Source organism: Copidosoma floridanum, unplaced genomic scaffold (assembly GCF_036245765.1).
Source record: "Copidosoma floridanum isolate Cflo_tuat_1 unplaced genomic scaffold, Cflo_Japanese_pri ptg000004l, whole genome shotgun sequence".
Classification (NCBI taxonomy): Eukaryota; Metazoa; Arthropoda; class Insecta; order Hymenoptera; family Encyrtidae; genus Copidosoma; species Copidosoma floridanum.
Genome location: NW_028321881.1, coordinates 28,667,957 through 28,689,407, shown reverse-complemented (window position 1 = coordinate 28,689,407; position 21,451 = coordinate 28,667,957). Strand labels below are relative to the sequence as shown.

The 21,451-nt window shown below is 30.6% G+C and overlaps 1 protein-coding gene across 2 annotated transcripts in view; it reads left to right on the top strand.

Moving 5' to 3' along the window:
- The window catches only part of LOC106644600 (bifunctional purine biosynthesis protein ATIC), a 504,490-nt gene extending 488,518 nt beyond the window's left edge, over positions 1-15,972 (top strand). For both annotated transcript variants that reach the window (XM_089595708.1, XM_089595713.1), the window contains exon 8: positions 15,771-15,972. In XM_089595708.1, coding sequence (XP_089451834.1) covers positions 15,771-15,890 — 120 coding nt within the window. In that variant the 3' untranslated portion in view covers positions 15,891-15,972. The remainder of the gene's footprint in view (positions 1-15,770) is intronic.
- Positions 15,973-21,451: the final 5,479 nt, after the last annotated feature.

Below are 21,451 nucleotides of genomic sequence, written 5' to 3'. Positions count from 1 at the left end.
TTTGTGTAGCGTTGAGTGCAGCTGCAACAAAATAGTGCCTTAGTGTGTGTAGTATCAGGGAACACTTCCTGATACATAAAGAGCTATTCAAATATGATAGCTATTCAACACTACCTGTTGCTTCATCTAGCGCTGCACCTGACATATAATAACCTGATCCCCTCCTAAATTACATCACGATAAAAAGTACCTTGGTAAATAAAAGGAATAAACTATAAGCATTAGTAGCAATCTCTGGCTAACGCGTTACAATGTATTCCATACACACGCGTGCTGGAATACGTAATAATGTTAAAATTTCTTCTTTTTTAATATCAAATTTCAAAAGACCTATTACATTTAGGTGTACTTCAATTTCCTTAGTTTCTGTTATACTGAGTTAATAACATTTAAGTTAAAAGTTTTACTTCTGTCGGGCGTCACGAGACTCACACCTGGTTTTTTTTTTTATATTGAATTATTACTGAGAAAAAGAATAGCATATTGTAATATACTAGAGTAAGTGGTAATTATTTTTCAAAATCCTTTAACTTGTTTCGGAAAGTGCATAGAAAGGGATCATAGGAATTATTTTAATTAACTATGGTTAATTTCACCTCCCTTTTATTTGCTCCTGGGTTTTTATTTAATGATGAATTTGTCAAGGACATCAAGGTCGGTTATAAAGCCTGTCTGAAGGCAAAGCTCACATTGCCAGTCGTATTCCACTAGGCTAACGTATTTTTTGCATAATGGTTGAGTCTTTTTTAGATTTATTTGTGTTTTACACAAAAAACTATATACTTCAAGGTCACTTTTATTTACTAAGTTCTCATATGGTAAATGTTTATCGTTATTGAGATTTTTTTGACTATCCTTTCATGAATATTTTGCTCTATTAATTTGAAGTCCGTTGAGGGCTCTTGCTGTCGATAGTTTGTTACAGTAAGTAGCGAAATTTAGATACAATTTTCATCTCTCATCGCTCATGGCATCATCTTTTGGCTGTTGGCTCATCAATGTACAATTGCGCGGCGAATGTCTTTTACCCACTTAGCAGTTTTATACGTTATATAAACGGGAATAACATCTTCGTGTTTTTGTCATTAAGTTGAAAAATAAATATCCTGAATTGAATATTCATGTGAAAAAAATTTAACAATATAATTGGTATTATAAGATTTTTTTATAAGGACTTATTGTGGCCCCGGTACGATTTTCTTTCAGAAATCGAAATATTGGAGCAGTCCCTTCTTCATGATCATCTGTAGTGATTTCTATTGTTGTGATTAATTTTGCACTTTTATAGGGCACTGTGATTTCGACATCCATTAGTGCATATACCTTTTGCACTAGTGACTGATTTGCTTCTACTACTTTGATTATTGGTAATGCATTTAGGGTTGCTGCCACAACTGCAGCACCACATAGTTAGTAATATTCAGCCTTATATCCAGTGTATGGTGCGATGCATGGCTTTTCTCTTAAAGATAGCATAGGACCAAACTTATTTAGAAGTATCTCCATTTAATGTTTATTCATTGGCCCTTCGATCATTCTATCCAACCAACGTCCATTCTTAATGTATTATGAATATTAATGATTTTCTTCTCTATAAAGGACGCTGGTACTATTGATGCTGTTTAATTATTCATGTTATCCGGTGATTCAAGTAGAGAGTCAAATAGCTCCTGTAGTATTAATGTTACCCTTAAACTGTTTGCCGTTTAAACTCCTGCTTTCGGTAGTGAGCTTAACACAACCTTATGACACGAATAACACGTAGCATAAGGTTCTTGTTCTATAGACTGTCCTACTTCAAAATTTTTAAGTATTTTTTTAGCGTCAGCTGACTATAATTTTCCTGCAATAATATGCTTTGTCAAGATCCATCAGCCATCGCTTCGACGATTTTTGGCCTATTTTTATTGGTCCATTGTGAATATAATTCTGCGACTGTAATTAATAATTATTTTATAAACTTGATAAAGTGAGTACATGTATATGTTTAATATGTAAGACCATGCCATTCACGTTTATTTTGTACATGCATGTGAGTAAATAAAAGTCATACTTGAGTTGGTACATAGAGATACATAGCTTTTTTTTTCTTGTGTAAACATAATTTTGAATCGATAAAAACTGACTTTTATAGAATTTCGTATAACTTTTGACTAGTTTATCTTATAGTCACATTTCTTTTGTTACTCGTTACTGATGTTGTGTACAGTAGAAATACCATTAAAAAATTGTTTTGAACCAACCCTTTTTTAAACAATTTTTTAAGTCAATCTGAGAAAGTTAAAACAGAATTATTCATCAATATATATATATATATATGTGTGTGTGTGTGTGTGTGTGTGTGTATATAAATGTACGTTTCTAATAATTTTAGTTAATACACTTTTGCTCGTTGTTTTTATAAGGCTTACGTAAATCTTAAAACTGAGGGATGCATTTTTTTAACGTAGGATGTAGCTTGTTGACTATGAGGTATCAAATATTGAGTACGTTTTCTTCTACTTTTGATTTTCTCTCGTACATCGATAATTTTGGCAAAGATCAGCCTTATTTCCTAATATTGTGTACATCGTTGTTTTCTGCACGTTATGATATATGTTTGATATGTCGTAAACTCAACTTATTGTTGACATAGAGAGTGAATCAATACATAAGTTTATCGTTCTGCAATTTTCGAATAGCGCTGTAAGAACCTATGTATTTTACATAGCCTTGTTATTATCTTCCAACGATGATAGTGAAAACATCTTTGTTGCATGACAAATAGTGGATTTCAACTTGAAACTAGAATGTGTTTGAATTTTTTTTCCTCAATTGAATGATTTATTAAGTTCTTTAGTGAATTAATTACTATTGTCAATGGTGGTTAAAGCTCAACATTTTTAGCTACGTAAATCCATAAGTATGTGCATTTTCTTGATGTTTTCTTTACTTTTTAATTTTTTCATAACTTCATGTAAAAGATGATCTATGTCGATTTTAGTCTTTGTTATTACTTCATAGTCAGGGCTCATCGTAAAGTCTGAAAGAAAAATAGTATAAGATAACTATCGAATTGTAAGTATATTTCCAACTTATGAGATATGGCATAGGAATATCAAACTTCATATCTTCATGATAGGTCTAGTTTTGGATGATTTATGTATTTTTCATTTCTCTTTAATTTTTACATGAAACTCCGTTAATTCGTATATTATGGTTCTTGTTGTAGAGTAACTATAAGTTCTGTGTTTAGCGGATTAATCGTGCGTTTCATACATTTTTCCGACATACTATGTTTTAGAGTTTTTTTAAGACAACTTCTTGATTTGCTGATAATTATTTATATTATAATTATAATGATAAAACATTCTATGACAGAACGTATTCAAATTAAAAAAAATTTGTTCGTCCTTCAACTCTAGGTTTCATGTTTTCTCCATTTAATTTATTATATTTTGTACATTTTATTTTTCATCGGTCCATGCTTGTTTATTAAAGTTTGGTTTTCAAATTGATTTAATAGCGTCGTGTAAGGTATAAGTGTTCTCTAAGAATTCATGTAATACAGTTAAGTTAAATTTCACTTCTACTTGATAGATATATTGGATCTAGGTGATATTCCTATGCTCACCAGTTAAAGTGAGTTTACATGTCTTTACCGTAAACCTATCAGTTATTCGTAAAAAAACCATACCATTCAATTTCTCTTGTCAATACATTATAATAGAATAGATGATGCTTAATGGTTCTTCTTTAGGTGTCAAAGATAACCATCAATTATTAGCTGGTAAATCAGTTTATTGACTTTCTGTTTTCGATATAAATATAATTTCACAACGTTTAAATACTTCTGTTTCAGGTCGTACTAGCATAACTATTTCACATTTGTGCATAAAAAATGGTTCTTTTATCGGTTTTATAACCGAGCATATGTAACTATATACTAATTTATCACATCAATTATATATTACTTCGTTTAATTGTAAATACGAATTATGGTCTACTGCTACTGCTAAGTAAGATTACGATGGTTTCATGTAGGCAGATCCATTTTGTCCAGGTTGAGGTATCATAACTGAATAATAATTATAACGAGTTAGATCTATGAGTGGCAGATGTAATATAACCATAGTTCTAATTTCTGGTTGCGGAACATCCAATTTGTGTAGAGAGCTTATTTTACCAGCATAAAGATTCTCTAACAATGGTACAAATTTTGGGTTCCCTTCTAGATTTTTTACATCGTAGGCTACATTTCTAAAAATATTTGAAAAGAATAACTTTACATCTACTTAATCTCTTTATTAACTATGTAAGATGTCAATAAGGCCTTAATGGAAAAAAAATATGATCTAATAGAGCCATAGTTCTCCTAAAGTGAGTTGAAAAATGTATCAGATATCTGTTAAGATTAAAATCTCGTCACAAAAGTTAATATACCAGCATCTTGTTTTGAAGTAAACTTGTGGCATTTTGTACTGTTCTATAGTTTTATGAATACAGCTGCAAAAATATGGCTATCTTGTTCATACAAATTTATATATTCTTCTTAATTGGCATGCAAATAGTTAATTTTAGTGCTTATAAAATTATTATCGTCTTCTGTAACTAAGCTGAAAAGTCCTCTAGCAATGCTTCTAAAAATTTCCAAAGGCGTTTGTCTTTTTTTTCTATACTAAGAGATGAAATAATGTTATTCTGCACATGGCTTCCCACAGTATTAATTATGTTTAATAGTATAGCTTTAAGATTTTGCAGTCGCATTATCTTGAAATTCAAGTGATCCATTTCCATATAGTTAGTACAATTGGGATATCCAAACTGTACGGAACAGTATCGATAGATTTTTTTTAAATCCTGAAGTACATGTGTGTCTCTACATAAATTTATCAATATGGAGCAATATCACTACCTTTAATCAGCTCTCTTAATTTTTGTAATACTGATTCGCTTATAGAATATTCCATGGTTCGCTTTCAGTGGTTCTATACTATAGATGCTATGATTAGCATAGTTTGAACATGCACAACCTTATTGCACTTATATTATTAGGATGGTAAATGTGATCAGCATCGTTGTTTTTTTTCTGGAAGACATTTAGAATATAATTCTTACAAGGATATTATTATTGCAGAGCTAGTTTTAATTCGTCTGTGTTTTTTCGCGAGATTTCGGCATCGTTTTTTCGAGTGATACATTATTTCCCTCTAAAACTGTTTTTATCTTTAGGGGTTGATTATAGTAACAATCCAAATTTTGTGGGAGAGAAGTTATTTTTTTACCTGAACATAATGTTCTGGTTTAACATTTAGGGGCTTTAATTTTTTATTAGATCTTTTTTGCTTGTACTTTTATTTTAATCTGTCGATTCCCTGCCACCATTTGTATTTCTTGAAGTCGTGTAATAAGATCTTTAAAATATAATGGATAAGTAAAATATCCGTATCCTTGCATCTTAAGGTATCTTGAAGGCCACCCTTGATCTTTTCCCAAATACTAGTTCATCTGACGTAAAATTTGTTGCTGTATGTAAGCTCTTGTTTTGTTTGAAAGATGGAAGTTTGGCCAAATTTACGCAGACATTATATGTTTTAGAGTAAGTTTTTATAAGGTTAGCTTAGGATTCGCTTATTTAAGGATGATATGCTCATGTAGTTAGATGATTTGTCCTTAGGTTTCTCATATGTTGTTCCAATAGATCAGACAATCATGTATCATGTCTGTCTAATAAAATTGCTCTAAGGGCATCCTCAACTAATATTAGATTTTGTACAAATACGTCGGTGAGCGTGCTTGATCTTAAATCTGGACAGGAACTAATTTGATGTACTTAGTTGAATCACATTTTATGGTAAGCAAATGGCAATTATCATTTGGTGTTTTTTTTAATTTACCGACGGTAACAATGCAAACATTATCAAGATCCTTAATGGGTGTACTAGTGAGTACTAGGGGTTCTCTTGTTTTTATTCCTTCGATCTTTTTTCTTAGACATTTACTTCACAGCCAGACGTAATTAAGAATATGGTTTCTCATGCCTAGCCAATAAAGTTGCTTTTTTATTTTCCAATAAGTTTAATTTATTTCCTAATGTCCTCCACCAGGGCTGTCATTTAGTGTTTGTATTATCTCATTCCGTTCTTGAATTTTTGAAAAATCGACTTTACCGTAACAGATAGAAATTTGTATAACTGTTTTATAAAATTTTATTGATAAGATTTTTGTTATAAGTCCAGGTTTCAATTCGTCTGTAAGATCTCACGTTCTCGAAATTTTGAAAGTTTTAAGATTTTGTCTCAATAACATTTTTCTGACTAATCAAAAAGCTTTTGTAAGACCTTCTAAAGTCATCAAATGGGTAGGTATTTTATTAATAACAATAGACAGTATATTATGTCCTCCATATAGTGTTATTTAAAGTTGGCCAACTTTTGGTTTCCATGATTCCAAATAATTGATGTCCATTGCACCTATTGATCTCAACAGTCTTAAGACAGATGGGACTGGTTGATAATCTTTAATAATAAAACGATTCAAATTGTCTGTTTTGTATGCAAAGCCATATCGTATGGTAACTTTATTGTTTATTAGCTTAGCTCTATTCACATTCATATAATTGTCTGTAAAACTGCTATCACTAAGACTTACGTATATATTTTTCTACTGTTGTTTGTATTGATTAATTGGTTGGAAAAGGCAAAAATCTCATAGTAGCATAAAATTAGGTTGCAATACTTTACTTTATTAATTTATTTTAATTGCAGTATGTTTGTTCCTTGTTTTCATTTAAGTTATCCAGAATTTTTTCTGTTATTTGTTTCAAACCTGGTGCTTTCAACCACCTGTTTTTTGCAGTTACAGAAGTACTCGTGTGCGTTGGTGTGCTATAACTTAATAAACCATTTAAACCTTTGCTTTGTGAAATGGGTGTAATAGAGATTTTAGTATTTGTCACATCTGAGTCAGAATTAGTATTGGTATTGGAGTATACTTCTGCTTCAGTCAGTTTGTTTTGTTATCCACTTTGTCTAGGGTCATATATGTATACATATATATATATGTATATATATATACACTGGTGGTTGTGTATCGTCTCTTGACGATTCTTCAGTATCACTTGGGTTGTTTTTGGAAAACGCACTTGTTGTTGATAATGCACTAAGGTTAATTATATCTTCAACTGGTAATTGTAGCATTGACTCATTTTTAGAACGATTGGGTTTTATTCCAGTGATTGATGTATTTATATCACTAGCGTATGATATTGAGGCTACTAATTTTGAAAAACTCCTTTTCAATGAGCTAGAATCTTGTGATGTATTTTTTGTGACATTTTCTCATATACTTGGTCAAGATGCAGATAATGTATGTGGCTGCGAGAATGTCTAAGTTTGAGTTTATTGAGCAATTACACATTCATCTAATTTTGGAAGAGCGAAAATGATGCATTGCAATATCGCTCTAATAGCTTAGTCATATGCATCTTTTGTTAACTTAAATGATTAACTAAAGTCGGGAAATTTTAAAATAGGCTCTTGACATCGATACTCTTTTTGTATTTAAAATTTGTATTGCCATGGCTATCAAGTTTTTTAGAAATAATCCAGAGAGGTGAATGATAAAATGTAATCAAAGACTTAATTGATCCATCGTTAAGTTCTTTTTTCTACATGTTCTTCTAAGACTTTTCTATAAATCGGTGGGTGACGATATTGTTTGGATTTAATAGGGTTGTCTTTTTTTATCGGGATCTCATGTGCAACGAGTTAAGTACAGGGTAAAAGGTCTCCCGGTAACTAGAAGAAATTTGTGAGTTTAGAAATCAGTCGATAAGTGTTGCCTTGTCCTTTTAGGTTTAAGTGAGTAGTACGCATATGGATACATATCATCGTGTCCTACGTTTCATCGACTCGTGGCAAGTATACTTCAATTAAACTAGTATTAATAAAATTAATTCTTACTGTTCGACGTGTTTGAGACTTAATTGTATATTAAACCAGTTAATTTGTGTTATTTTCCTTATAAAGGTAATGTTATTCCATACTAGGATAAATTTTACTCTGTTTAATGACTTAGGGTTAGAATGTACCTTGGTCATCTAATGCGTAGGAGTATTATGATATTAATTGTAAACTTGGTGTTTATTAACTTATTTGATTTAATGCGATGATAATAGCTGACTAGGATATCTATTCTACTGTTAATACAAGTTATTAAAATTAATTCTCAAATTACTGTGAGGTAGTCCTTGGTATCGTGTGTCCGGCATTATACCCTCTCCCATTGGGCTCTCCAATCTCAACGCATATCAAAGGAATTGGCTAGGGAAGCAGGTTATATCGCACATACATGCTTGCTGATTATAAGTGCGAGTCCTCTTGTAAACCTATGTTATACTATGTCTGTTTATCGCACAACCAAAAAACAAGAACAAGATTAAAAAATGGATTTCGAACGATTTATAAGTTAGAATCAAAACAAGCTGTTTGCCTCCAGAATTCACAGGAAACTGCTAAACAATAAGCGGCATACATCTATTTATTCGTTCGTCTCTTAAAAGTTTATCAATGAAATTGCTAGGCAACAAGAAGTATGAAAATTAAAATATCCCAGAGCTACAATTTGTAAAAGAGAGAGCCAGCCCCATCTTTTGACACGTATTTCTTTTTTTTTTAATTCGAACAAAGAACAAGCGGCCCCAGAGGATACCGATCATGACCAATCATCTCCTGAGAGTCGCCGTGCCCGCAAAGCTTACATAGTAGCTTTGTGTTTGTCACTGTGTTGAGATGATTATAAAACTTATGAAAATTAAAAAAAGAACGTATGTAAAATAGTTATAACGCAACGGTAACAATGTCTCTTACCGGGGTCATCATATACGCGTTACATGTATTAAACTGTTTAGCAGTAGGTCTACATAATCATAATATTCACCAGCTGATTGATCTTTTCATTGACGCTTTTTCTGCAACTGAGTTTAGTGGTAAAGAATGGTTTTATTTATCACAAACATTTTTTTGATATTCAATAAATTTTAATGTATCATAAATGCCTTAAGGTGGTATCTTATTATCATAGGTTATACTGCCCTTTTATAAAGATTCTTTCAATCGCCCCTGACCCAACTTTTTCCATTTCTAACATTTTGAGTATAGTCCTTGGATGGAATATTTTTTCCATCAAACATAGAAATGGATTTGATAGCATGATAAAACGAGAAATTGGCGTTAATGCACCCCATCAACGCTTCAGATACTGTCATCTATGCACCAACTGGGTTATCGTTTTCGTTGACCAGTTTCACCGTGTTATTATTATGTTTTTTGTATAATTTTCTCCATATGTGTGTTTTTTTTCTTCCTTATAATTTCTACACTATATTAGATTTTATTTTTCTTCCTTTAATTAAATTTAATCACGTTCGAAAGGAAAAAAAAATTATTATTATATTTTTATTTTATTTCGAAACAATATTTTATTAGATTTCTGTCATGCATCATAAAAGACAGAAGAAATCGAAATATAACATACATATATCTATAAATAATAACGATAATTATACATTTAACATGCTACACACAATAATTTACGGATAAGACAGAAAAGAATTTTTTTGTTGGATGCGTGTGTATAAGAAAATATATGATACATACATACGATACATAAATAAATATACACTAGTGAGGCTCCACCCCTCTGTGCGCCCTGTGCGTTTATCCCCCAACTTTTTAATCAGTTAAATACTTTTTTTTTAGTTTTCTTTTTAAAGTTAAAAAAATAAAAAAAAAACTTAGTAAAGTAGTTGAAAAGTCAAAACACAAGTAGTGTGCATTCAATAAATACCATTTTATAAATTTTTAAGTTAGTTTTTTGTCTTTTTTTTAATCGCTTACAATATGAAAAGAGATCTAAAAACCATCTAAAGTGGGATCCAGTTAATGAGCTATTAGAAAATTTAAGAAAAAAAATACCAGTGCATCATAGTACTACCTCAATGATGGTGTAAAAATGTGCTAGTATGCTAAAAATAAGGGTTTTTTCAAAACTGTAAGGAGAGCTGAGATAGAAGGTGCGAATAGTCATGTAACTAGAAATGATGTAAAAACTGATATAATTTTACCTCATTTAGAAGTGCGGCTAAAGAGGGACTTGAGAAAGTTCTTTGAAATTATGTTAGATTATCCGGTTATTGAGTTATAAAGTTAAGAGAAGAGGTGAAAAGAGACTAAACAAAAATTCAACCCAATAAAAATAGGTCAAAACTGACAGGGTGGAAGCGTGTTAGCAAATTGTACAGCTTAAATAATTATGATATTTGAATAAGAAATAACAACGTCTAGCTAAGGAGTGGTAAAAAGTAGCTGTGTAAAAATTGTGAGAAGGCTAAGGAGTTTTCTTTAAAAGTATAAAGAGAACTAAGAGTAGGGGTGGTAAAAGTAGTTAACGTAAAAATGACATGATAACTAATATAATTTTACTTCATTTAGAAATGCTGCTGATGGAAGGCTGAAGGAAGTTCTTTTGAATCGTAATTTGGTTCTCCAGTTATTAAATGACAACATTATCAGGCGTGGTAAAGGGGGAGGCTTAACAAAAAATTAACCTAATTAATATACATTTGAAACTGATAGAATTTTACCTTATTTAGAGGGGGGCTGAGGGAGGAATAGCGTAGGGCTGAGAAGGGGCAAACTAATAATTAAACCCAATAAAAATTATATGAAAATTGCTAGAATTTTACCTTCCTTAGAAGGGGCTAAATGGGAACGAAGGGGGGGAGGGCCAATGAATTGAGAGGTGGTGAAGAGGGCTGTGGAATAACTCTTTAAGATCACTATTATATATGTGTGCGTGTGCGCACGTGTGAACGTGTCTGTGTGTGTGTGTATCCAGTCTAAATGCTTGTTTGGCGTATACATGTATAATGAATTTACAGTATATTTTATATGTTTACGCCTGCTGACGGAAAGATACGTGTACACGTGTACTACGTGTAACGTTTAGAAACTAATGTAACCGAGAGCAACCAAGCGTGCATATATTTGTACCCTCTGCTCAAGCTACAAAGAGACAATACGGCGCAGAGATTTTTAGCATATAATGTGTTAGTATATATTCAATTTGCTATGCAAGCATCGTCTAGTGCGTGGTGTATGATTGAAAGTTCCTTTTGCACAGCGAGAGAGTATCTGACATATAACTTGACCTTTTTCCCTCTTTAGATTAGGAGAGAGCACGATGGTCCATGCTTAAATGCTGTATTAGTTATTTTCATATTAAAAAGCATTCATCTTTTAAAACAATAACAAATAATTCATTAAATCGTGTGTTTCATTGGATTTTACAATTATTGCATTCCAGTTGAACGTTAATGACTGAACTGTAAGAATTTTTTTTCTGAAATGTGCATACTACTTGTATTTTGTATTTATTTTTTCCGTTCAGTTCCTGTTTGGTTTATAATAATTTTCATAATATTGTAATTGTTTATTAAGAAAATCTGATTTTTTTCTAGAACAGTTCTTTCAGCTACTAGGTTTTGTAAGTGAAGTTCTTGTTAAGTTAGAAAAAGATAACTCTAATAAGTAGATCCAGGATAAGGAATATCAACTATTAAAGCAGGACTAAAAAAACAAACCGCTTTGATAAGTAGATTTAAGATAGAAGTAGATAGACCGCTTTAGTTAGCAGATCTTATGTGGATGTGTATATTTGTAGGTGTAGTAAAAGACATCACTTATTTTAATTTTTCTACTATTATTTAGTACACAATTTTATACAATCGTTTATCGTATTCATGATGTTGCTATCTTTGATCATAATATTGATATAAGTAAACAAATTCACTTTTCAATCTGTTTAGGCAAATAAACAAAGAAAACTTAGAAGATATTAAATGTGTTTTTTATCATCGTTGTTGCAACGTTTCGTCAGACAATCCAAAAATTTTACATAGAGAAGGTAATTGGCAAAAAAAACTGATCGTAGAAATGTTATATATTGACAAGCTTAAGAATACTGCAAATAAAAAGGAAGACACTCTAGGCTTGAATCGTATTTGTAAAGGTAAACTATCTTATTTCAAACTATAACTCCAGTCCTATTATTTTGATCGTATGTCAAATTTTATAAGTTGTTATCACCCAGCTCTTTTCTGCCACGCGTTTAAATATTATGCAATCCGCTTAGTCAAACCTTCAATCCCTTCTAGTTATATTTATATGACTGTGTGTAGTTATGTATGTATATTGTGTACGTACCTTCGACTCATAATTTAAAATATATTAAACTGTATTCCACGATACATTTTCACATACATTTCTTTTCTGTTATTGTGAGATGTAATGTTTATTGTAATACATGTAGTTTTTACTTAATTCGTTAACTTTTTTTTAGCCTGATGAGGTCAGGAAATATAGCTAACGAAACCTTGCAACAACGATGATAAAAAACACATTTAACAACTTCTGGGTTCTCTTTGTTTATTTGCCTAAGCAGATCGACAAGTGAATTCTTGCACTTATATCAAAACTATTAATAGTCAATGTTATAATATTTTTTTTAATAATTTTTCTGATGGTATACTTTTTTTGTCAATTTCATGATTTATTAATTAATGTATTATTTTTTTTATTATTTTATGATTTTTTTTTTTTTTTTCTTAATCAAAACAAAATACCGCATATATTAATTTCTCTACAAAGGCACAGCACATACACATCTACGCAGATACATTGGGTACACATCATTCAATGACATGCTTCTTTGAATGGTGTTTATTGTTTTTTTTTAAATGGTAATAAGGGAACATTAAGTTAATAATTAAATAGTTAAAGACTCAACCACACTTTGCTACTATTTTTCTGAAATAACTATTACTGTCATTTAATCTTACTTTTGTTTGGAACTAAAGGTTGCGGAATGTAGCTTCACAGTCCTTTATAAGCAGTGGGACCAGCAGACAGTCCAAGTATTTATTTGTTTATAAGATCGAAAAGAGAGAAAGTTACATGAATTGTCTGGGTTAACGTACCAACATTTTTTCTAGCAGTTTCGAGTACTAGGCAACTTTGGTAAATGGATTATTGACAATGATTAACAATTGATTTAAATTACTCAAACTTTTTCTTCAGTTGGTTTTATATAACTTGTACAAATAAAAGACAGAGAAAAGAAAGACTATTAAGTCACTCTTCAGCAAGTTACTACAAAAGTAGTAATTAAGTTCTGCACTCGATGACCGAGGGCAGGATACTTACTAAGAACCTGGCGGGAAGAAACGCACTTTGCGCAAAGCTTTAGTCAAAACTTCTTTGTCTTTCATGCTATAAGGCCAGTCCTTGCTGACTTTTGTAGTGTGCATTAGGCAAATCAGCAAAAATGTTAATTGAGACAACTGCTGCACCTTATAAATAGTACCCAGTAGGATGGATGACTAAGTTGACTGAGAGGAACTTTTTAGGGGACCACACGAAATACACGGATACTTGGTGAAAAGGATAATAACTAGGAAAAAAGGAATAAGGGAGGTAAAGACTAGGAACATACGATACGTAAAAATCCTGCAATAGGTACACGTGAGATCTTAATACAAATACTATATGTACTCTCTCCACAATCTCTTACCAAATAAGAGAATATTTGCTTATTACAGCTGTTCGTTCGTTGGTTTAGTTAGATTGAAAACAAATTTTTTAACATATTTGTTTTTATAATATAAACGTAAGTTGTTTTGCAAATTTCCACACCACCGTAAATGTTTTGCTATTTTTTCGTTGGATTATTATTCTTAAGTTTTAATACGAGTTGATTTATTGTATTTTTTAGAATGTTTAATCTCATAACATAGTAGAAAAATACTATGGTAGCTTACAACTAATTTTAAAATTACTCTGTGTTCCTTTCCAGTAGCTCTAACTATCACAAAAGAACAGTCACTCTGTATATCTCCTTAATAAAAAGTAACAATTTTGATATGGAAGTAAGGCCCTATTTCTTCTACTTATACCTTGCACAACGTATAATTGAAAAAAGTGAGTTGGTAACTACTGAAATAAAACTTTAATTGAAGGTACATGACATGAGTTTTAAAACTTTTTGTAAATGTAAGTAATTACGTCAAAAAAAAAAATTAAAATGGATGTTAATAGATAAACTAAATAAGGAAAAAAAATTTGGTAAGCTTTAAGAAAAGTCTCATTCTATTGCTTAAAGGAATTTGAGTTGAGGTATAGAATAATTATCAAATTTATTTTATCATGTCATAAGACAAGATTTTTTAAATTGATTTGAACACTTTAAGAAATTTATCCTTATTCAATATCAATATTTTTATTTGTATAGTTTTAAAAAATTTATTGCTTATGATTTAATAAAAATATTATATCATAGAATAATCATAAATATTATTTTTTTTGTATTATAGAGCACAATTCAAATAAATTAAAATAAAGTTTTAATTAAAAAACAGTTTCAATACCACATGATTAGTTAAGTGTTACTTTTTTTAGATGCAAAAATAAAGATTTAATTGCACAAAAATTATTGAAATAATTTGAATTTAAACTAACGTTGACAAAACTTTGACCTTGGGATTTGTTAATAGTCATAGAAGACGCTAAGAATAATGAAAGTTGCTTTTTGTAGAAAATAAATTGTAATAAAGATGGATTTTCCGTATTTAAAGTTATTTCTAGTGCATAAGCTTTGTTCGCAGTTTTCTCTTTAGTTGTGATTTTTACTTTTATTATATAATTAAATAATTTAATTATTTTCAATAAATACCATTGCATAAGCCCTTATAAATATTTTATTGTCGTATCAGTACAATTATGGCTTGATTTTTCAAATTATGATTTAATATTTCAACTATAAAATTTATGTGAATATTACTATCTGATAAGTTGACACATTTATAATCTATACTGTAATAAGTTTTTATTTGTTCTAGTAATTTATTCAAAACTGACTGCTAAAAATTTCTGTGTTTTTGTTATGAAAAGTAGAACATTATTTATTAAACAACAAACACTCTTAACAGCAATTTTCAAGCAAACCTTGCTCTCTATTTTTCAGGAACTTTAAGAAATTTTGTTATTTCTCCCTATTTTTAATTATAACTGAAAAAATTTTACCAAAGGTTTATTCTAATACCACAAATTCTAGCTGGTGTGGAGTTAACGTAGGGAGTGCGCAGGGTGCACATTCCTACTAGTAGAGAGGCATTGCAGGGGATAAAATTGCTGCCCGAATATTCATGTAGTTCTTCTTTGTACCCTTACTCTTTGAGTGTGCAAGAAAAAGGGATTCACTTCTCCTTCTTATAGTTTGGTTACTAATTATCTACCATTGCCTACTTAGTTTGATTGGTTCATTATTTATAGTATATCTATGTAGTCAAAAGTCACTAAAGTAGTTAATAAACACCGAAGTAACAACTAAAACCTATCCTAAAAGCTCTTTTCAATCATCTACTTTCATGTATTTTAATGAAAAAACATGTCTTTACGCTTGTTTGCACATTCACTTGCTCGCATTCAGTTATTATCTTGACTGAGCTTTCGTAGTATAGTACTACTTCTGGTGGTGTACATTACCTTTACAGCCAGTAAACTTATTTTACAACTAGTAACCCTCCATATAAGACCTATGTATATCTTAAACCATCAACATTCTTACCACAATTTTATAATAGTTTATAATGAATGTAATACTTTTTTAATACTTGTGGTTTTTTTAAACTTTTTTTTTATGTATACAAACAAATCTGTTATATGTTTTTTCAGAGTGGGGTACGATATATTGCAGCACCTATGGGCTCAAGGAATGATGAAGCTGTGATTAAAGCTTGCAATGAACACAAAATCACTATGGCCAATACAAACTTGAGACTGTTTCATCACTGAAAAGTGTCATTTGATATAAAGAATTTTTTTTTGTTTCTCTGTAACATTAATTCCACGGTAAAAATGGTTAGAGTACTACTCTACTGCGTTACTTAATAAAATGTTCGTTGGATATTTACCTTTCTTTTGTACATAGTATACCACTGTATAAACATAATGGTCATGATAGTCAGTTTATGATCGATGCTCTCGCTTAAAATATTCTTTTATTATTCTTTTGTCATACGCTACAATAATAGCAAGTGGTGAGTTAATAGCTAAATAATGTACTAATCTATTCTCTATGAGTATGACAAGTAGTGCTCTCAGAAATTGGTCGTAATTGGCATTTTGGTAAGTAATTTTTGCACCTGCAGCAATCCTTAAAAACGATAGTTAAAGGTAAAGATTTATTTATTCAACCTCCTAAAATGTACCTACATCCCATCACGGATGGTTCAATGTTCATGATTACATTTAGATGGGATTGCAAAGGACTTAGATAGGAAAGGAGAAAGTTAATTACCTCTGGATTATGATACTGAAGTTGAATTTTTTTTGGAGGTAATTCACTTTAAAGGCAAACACTATCGCGAACTGTGGTTCTATGATGTACCACATTAAGGCACTCAAGTTGACATCTTGCGGTGGTATCATTACCTTGGAAATAATAAACGGTGCATGCATAGCAGTTTTTCTAGAGTTTAATGTCTAGGAGATGAAATTCGTATCATTGAGGAGTAATATGACGTTTGTAATCTCCCCCCCCCCCATCTAAATAAAAATTGTTCTAAAAAACTGGCGTATGTTGTACTAGCTGTGGGAATTTCAGCTCGCTCTCGTTTGTAGATCTTGGCTTGATTCCATTAGGGTATTCTATGAACTTTCTTATCTCACGATGCTGAAGATTATTGTTATTTTAAAGGGTTACCTTTAAAGCACGAGTTGCTTGATACTTAATGGTCATTTTGGAAATCAGCTAAGAATTATCTTCCAGCACGTTTATTACCATGTCTTTATTTAAACTATCAGAGTAATGGTTGCAAGTACTTGCTGATTTGTGTGGACACCTTACACCTTAAATGTAAAGAGCTAATTTAAATGAGATCTTCACTGCTTTCAGCTTTTCATACGATTGTTGATTTTTTGTTAGCATGTGTGTCAAATCGGTTACTTGTGGGTTGATATATGAAAAGTAATGATAAATCACCGCCTCTGTTTGTGAAAAATGTCCCAAATTTTTGTATCAGTATTACGATATTATTTTAATATCTTCTAAGTAAATATCCAGTGCCTAAAGTTAGTATCATGGTTTATAGCTCCATTGATGTAATACTAGGTGGGTCAAAATCTAAGCTTCATAAGTTTGAGGCTCTTATAGAAAAACGCTAAGGCTTTGAATAAGATTTGTGTATTTCTTGAAAAAAAATGTAGTAGTCGAAGAAAGGTAGGTCATGCGTGGGTATATTCACTCTACCATTCTCAAAATTTGTAACACTTATGCACGTACTTGTTGTCAAAAAGTGATAATAGTGGCTTAACAAAGTAAGAGTGTTTTTATACCTAAACAGAAGTTGCACGATTTAAGAGTTAGAACTATATTCTGCTTGGTATTGCTACATTCTACGATTTATTTAGCAAAAATATTTTATCTTAAATTTACCATAAAATCACATAGATGATTCCTGCAGCTTCTCCATATAAGTATTGGCGTTTTATAAAATGTACAAGAATCGAACAAAGTCCGTTCCCCAACTAGTGCCCCCGTAATTTTTTTTAGTTATAAAAGTATGCATACGTAAAGCTGGATACAAAGTTAGTTTACAGTCTAGATTTTCAGTGTTGACATAGATCGTTGTTTGCTTTTAGTTTTCTTTCCAGTTCTTTATCGACCGTCGTTTTACTTTCATAGTGATTCTAAACCATTCATTGCTATTGTGAAAAATTATGCAAATAGCTTCTATTTCACTTACCAAAAATTCTATATGAGCTGTGGTTTTTTTTTCAATGAATTAGGTTGACATTGTAAGTTGCAAATAAACTCGTATAAAAATATAATACACAGTTTCCACATACATTCTAGATAATCTTCTGTGCACATTTTATGTATTAGCTGCATAAAGGAATAGACATACATGATCCTTATATAAACTTTACGCAAATTTTAATTAAAATTATACAAAATGTTATCAGTATTTCTACCTCTACTTACAAGCAATATTTTCTGATTCATACAGTATACAATAAAAATAGTTGGGGAAATAACCTTCGGACTTAATACATTTATTTATTTATATAAGACTTAGTACATTAGAATACAAAATTAAAGGAATGAAAATCATAAAACAACTTTTATACATGTAGAAGCGTATTTATATGATGTTTTGAACGACAAAACACAGTGTAAGAACTCGCTTTTTCTCAAAAACAATGAAAAAAAAAAAAAAAAAGTCAAGTGTAAAAATAAAAATTTACTTAGTTCACATGGACCGTATCTCTCAATTCATTAAACTTTGAACTCGTATTTCTTCAAATTGTTTGCCGATCTTTAAAAATCTAGCCATGTTTTTCACCATAAACTTGCATATAAACTGTGGAAAAAAAATTTTTATATAAATACTTAGCTATGTTATTAGTATAATTTTTGTGGAAGATACAGGAAAATATACTTATTTCTCTTTAAATAAATTAAAAAAGAAATTTTTGAAATTTAAAGAAGTATGAGATAATTTGGTAACCAAATTATAATGTAAATAGATCTGGTGAATACCGTACGGTTTTTAAATTATTATAACAATACAAAGAATGCTCATTTTTAATGATTATTCTATATCTCCTTGTTCCTAAAGACTCACCATGATTGACAACTGTTTTTTTTTAATTATTGATTAATTTTATATTTAAAAAAAAAATTTGAGGTTTATTGCATTGACTCCTTTTAAATACAGCCCAGATCTAGCAATTTCAGATTTTCTTTGTCCTTTAGCTTTCTGTCCCGTCAAGGAACAGCATTTTAATGTATGATTTGTAAAGCAACCATTAATAAAGCTTTTGCCAAAATCAGTCTGTTTTTATTTCAAAAGTGTTGACGTAAATGTTTGATCCTATCAGTTTTGAAATCTGTTAATAAAATAAACATACATCATATTTGATTTTATAATACTTGACTTCAAGAAAGCACGGTATATTAACAAGGAAGACACGTTATATACTTTTTTACAGCCCTGGATTTCGAGTTGAAAGAATTTAAAAAACAATAAAAAAACTTACATTCTTTTTAATTATATGAGTATGTCGTCTTAACGTTCATTTATTTTTTTCATTGCTGTATTATTTTTTTGCGTTTCTGATTTTAACGGCTAGCTAAGACTATTTCTAACATTGCTGATACCTTTACTTTTTTTAAAGATTGGTAATTTTCTTTGAATTCAATATTATCGTGATTCATTTTCTTGCGCAGTGCCTGAAGACAAAATTCAATTATCAAAATTCTTATATTCGATAGAAAAACAGTATTAATATTACACAATGCTTACTTTATAAGATAATTTAATTCTCACTACAGATTGACTAAAAAAATTATCTTTGTCGTCAGAAGAATTAATGATTAAGTTTTTGATAATGGATATGTCTAATTAAGAAATATTTAATTGTTAGTTGTAATTTAAAATTTGTTATAGCATTATTCAAGAAAAAATGGAGCCCACATTTAGAATTGAACCTTAGTTTCTTTCGCGTTGCACCATGAAAATCGGGCAGCTCGCACGAATGTTATGATAAATCATTATCTTTTGTGTAAATATTTACTTTCTTTACTCGATCTATATTATTTTTTATCATGGATAATTGCTCATTAAATAAACATAAAACTGAGAATGGAAAAAATTAATTTAGTTATATCAATTTCGTCAAATTTGAAGTTTACATGACCATCTTAATTTGTCTATCAAATCAAAAGATCACTTACCTGCATTTGGAAATTCAGGACCCTAACATTAACGAGATAGTTAATGTAAATCCAAGTATAGTTCCTCATGCAACTATTTTCTGGTGTAAAAATAGGCGATACCTCGACATAACTTGATGGCGAAAAGGTAGTTTCATTAGTTGGACTTCTGACTTTTGGTAAACTCTTATCGGTCATCAGTGATTTAACAAAATTCAGTTTCAGTGAAATATTTTAAAAATTAGTACAAAAAATGATAACACGTATCGACATATCGTGCAATCATTAAGTAATAAACGTAAATTTTCTTACATTCGTGATTTTTTCTTTGATGCAATCTCGCTCTGTTTCAACTTCATATATAACAGTCTGTACAAAATCTTTCATCCAGAGATTTTCGTTAGATTTTTTATTGCCATTACTGGGGCTTGGACTGAGATTTTTGTTCTGTTTTACATCTAAAAAAATCTCTTTTTCTAGCATGGCTGCTGGTCACTGCCGTGATTAGGTAGATTTCTAAAATTTTAAGCATAAATTTTAGATTATTTGTCAATAGATGTTTTCAATATTTTACTTACCTTGTTTCATAAATCCTTCAATTCTTCTCAATGTTACCTTTCTATGCTATCTATTTCATTTAAGAGCACATTCTCATCATCTAAATAAATGTAATCAATAAAACACATATTATGAAATTGATGATTTAAAGTGTTCTTTAAACTAAATGAAATTAATACGTACATAGACCCAGTCACGGTCCTTACACTCGAGTGGTGATTAAATCACGAAACGAGAAACCGTTGCAAAACTACTGCGCTACAGTATAGAGTGCAATTGGGTCCGTAAAAAAAATCATCCGCCATTTAAGTTACGAGCTGCGTACAATTTGTTTCCTTTAGCAGATGTTGTCAATAATTTTGATGCCAATCAATACATGCATTAAATATTATTACAATACCTATCTTAATTGACATACGGTTCAGCAGTTCAGCACTTGTACGTAAGAATAAGTAGCCGTTAACAACAGTAGCAACTATGGATGTACTTACACTTTCAGGGGCTTATCGTATGTAGACTAGTATCGGTAGCTGTGGACAATCACCAGATTAAAGGTAAAAGGAAATCATAAAAAAATCGACAACATCACCACACAAACGTTGAAACAGTAGTACCGTAATGCACACCCTGTCCGCTGTTGACAAAGAATTAGAATTACATCATACTAGGAAATCTGAGAGTCTAAACATCAAGACGATAGTTGAATTGTGCGATAAAGGTGAAGGCTCACACAGGACTAAGATCACGTACACTCAAAGTTTCAACTTCATCTGGAGATTGCAGTAAAACGCTAAGAAAAAGAAACCTGTGGACAGTGGGTGCTTGGATACCCAAGAATGAAGTTATACTTCTATAAAGTTATATGGCAAATAATATAATTATAAATATAAGTATACTTCGTATAAAACAGTATTATGTACAAAGGTGGTGCAATTATCGTTAGAATAAGTATACCTATGTTAGTTGGGTGTAGTTTCAATAAATATTTCAATATCTAATAACAAAACGAATATCAACAATATTTTATGGCATAATACAATGTAAACGATATGGCAGCTGGCCAGTACAATACTGTGCT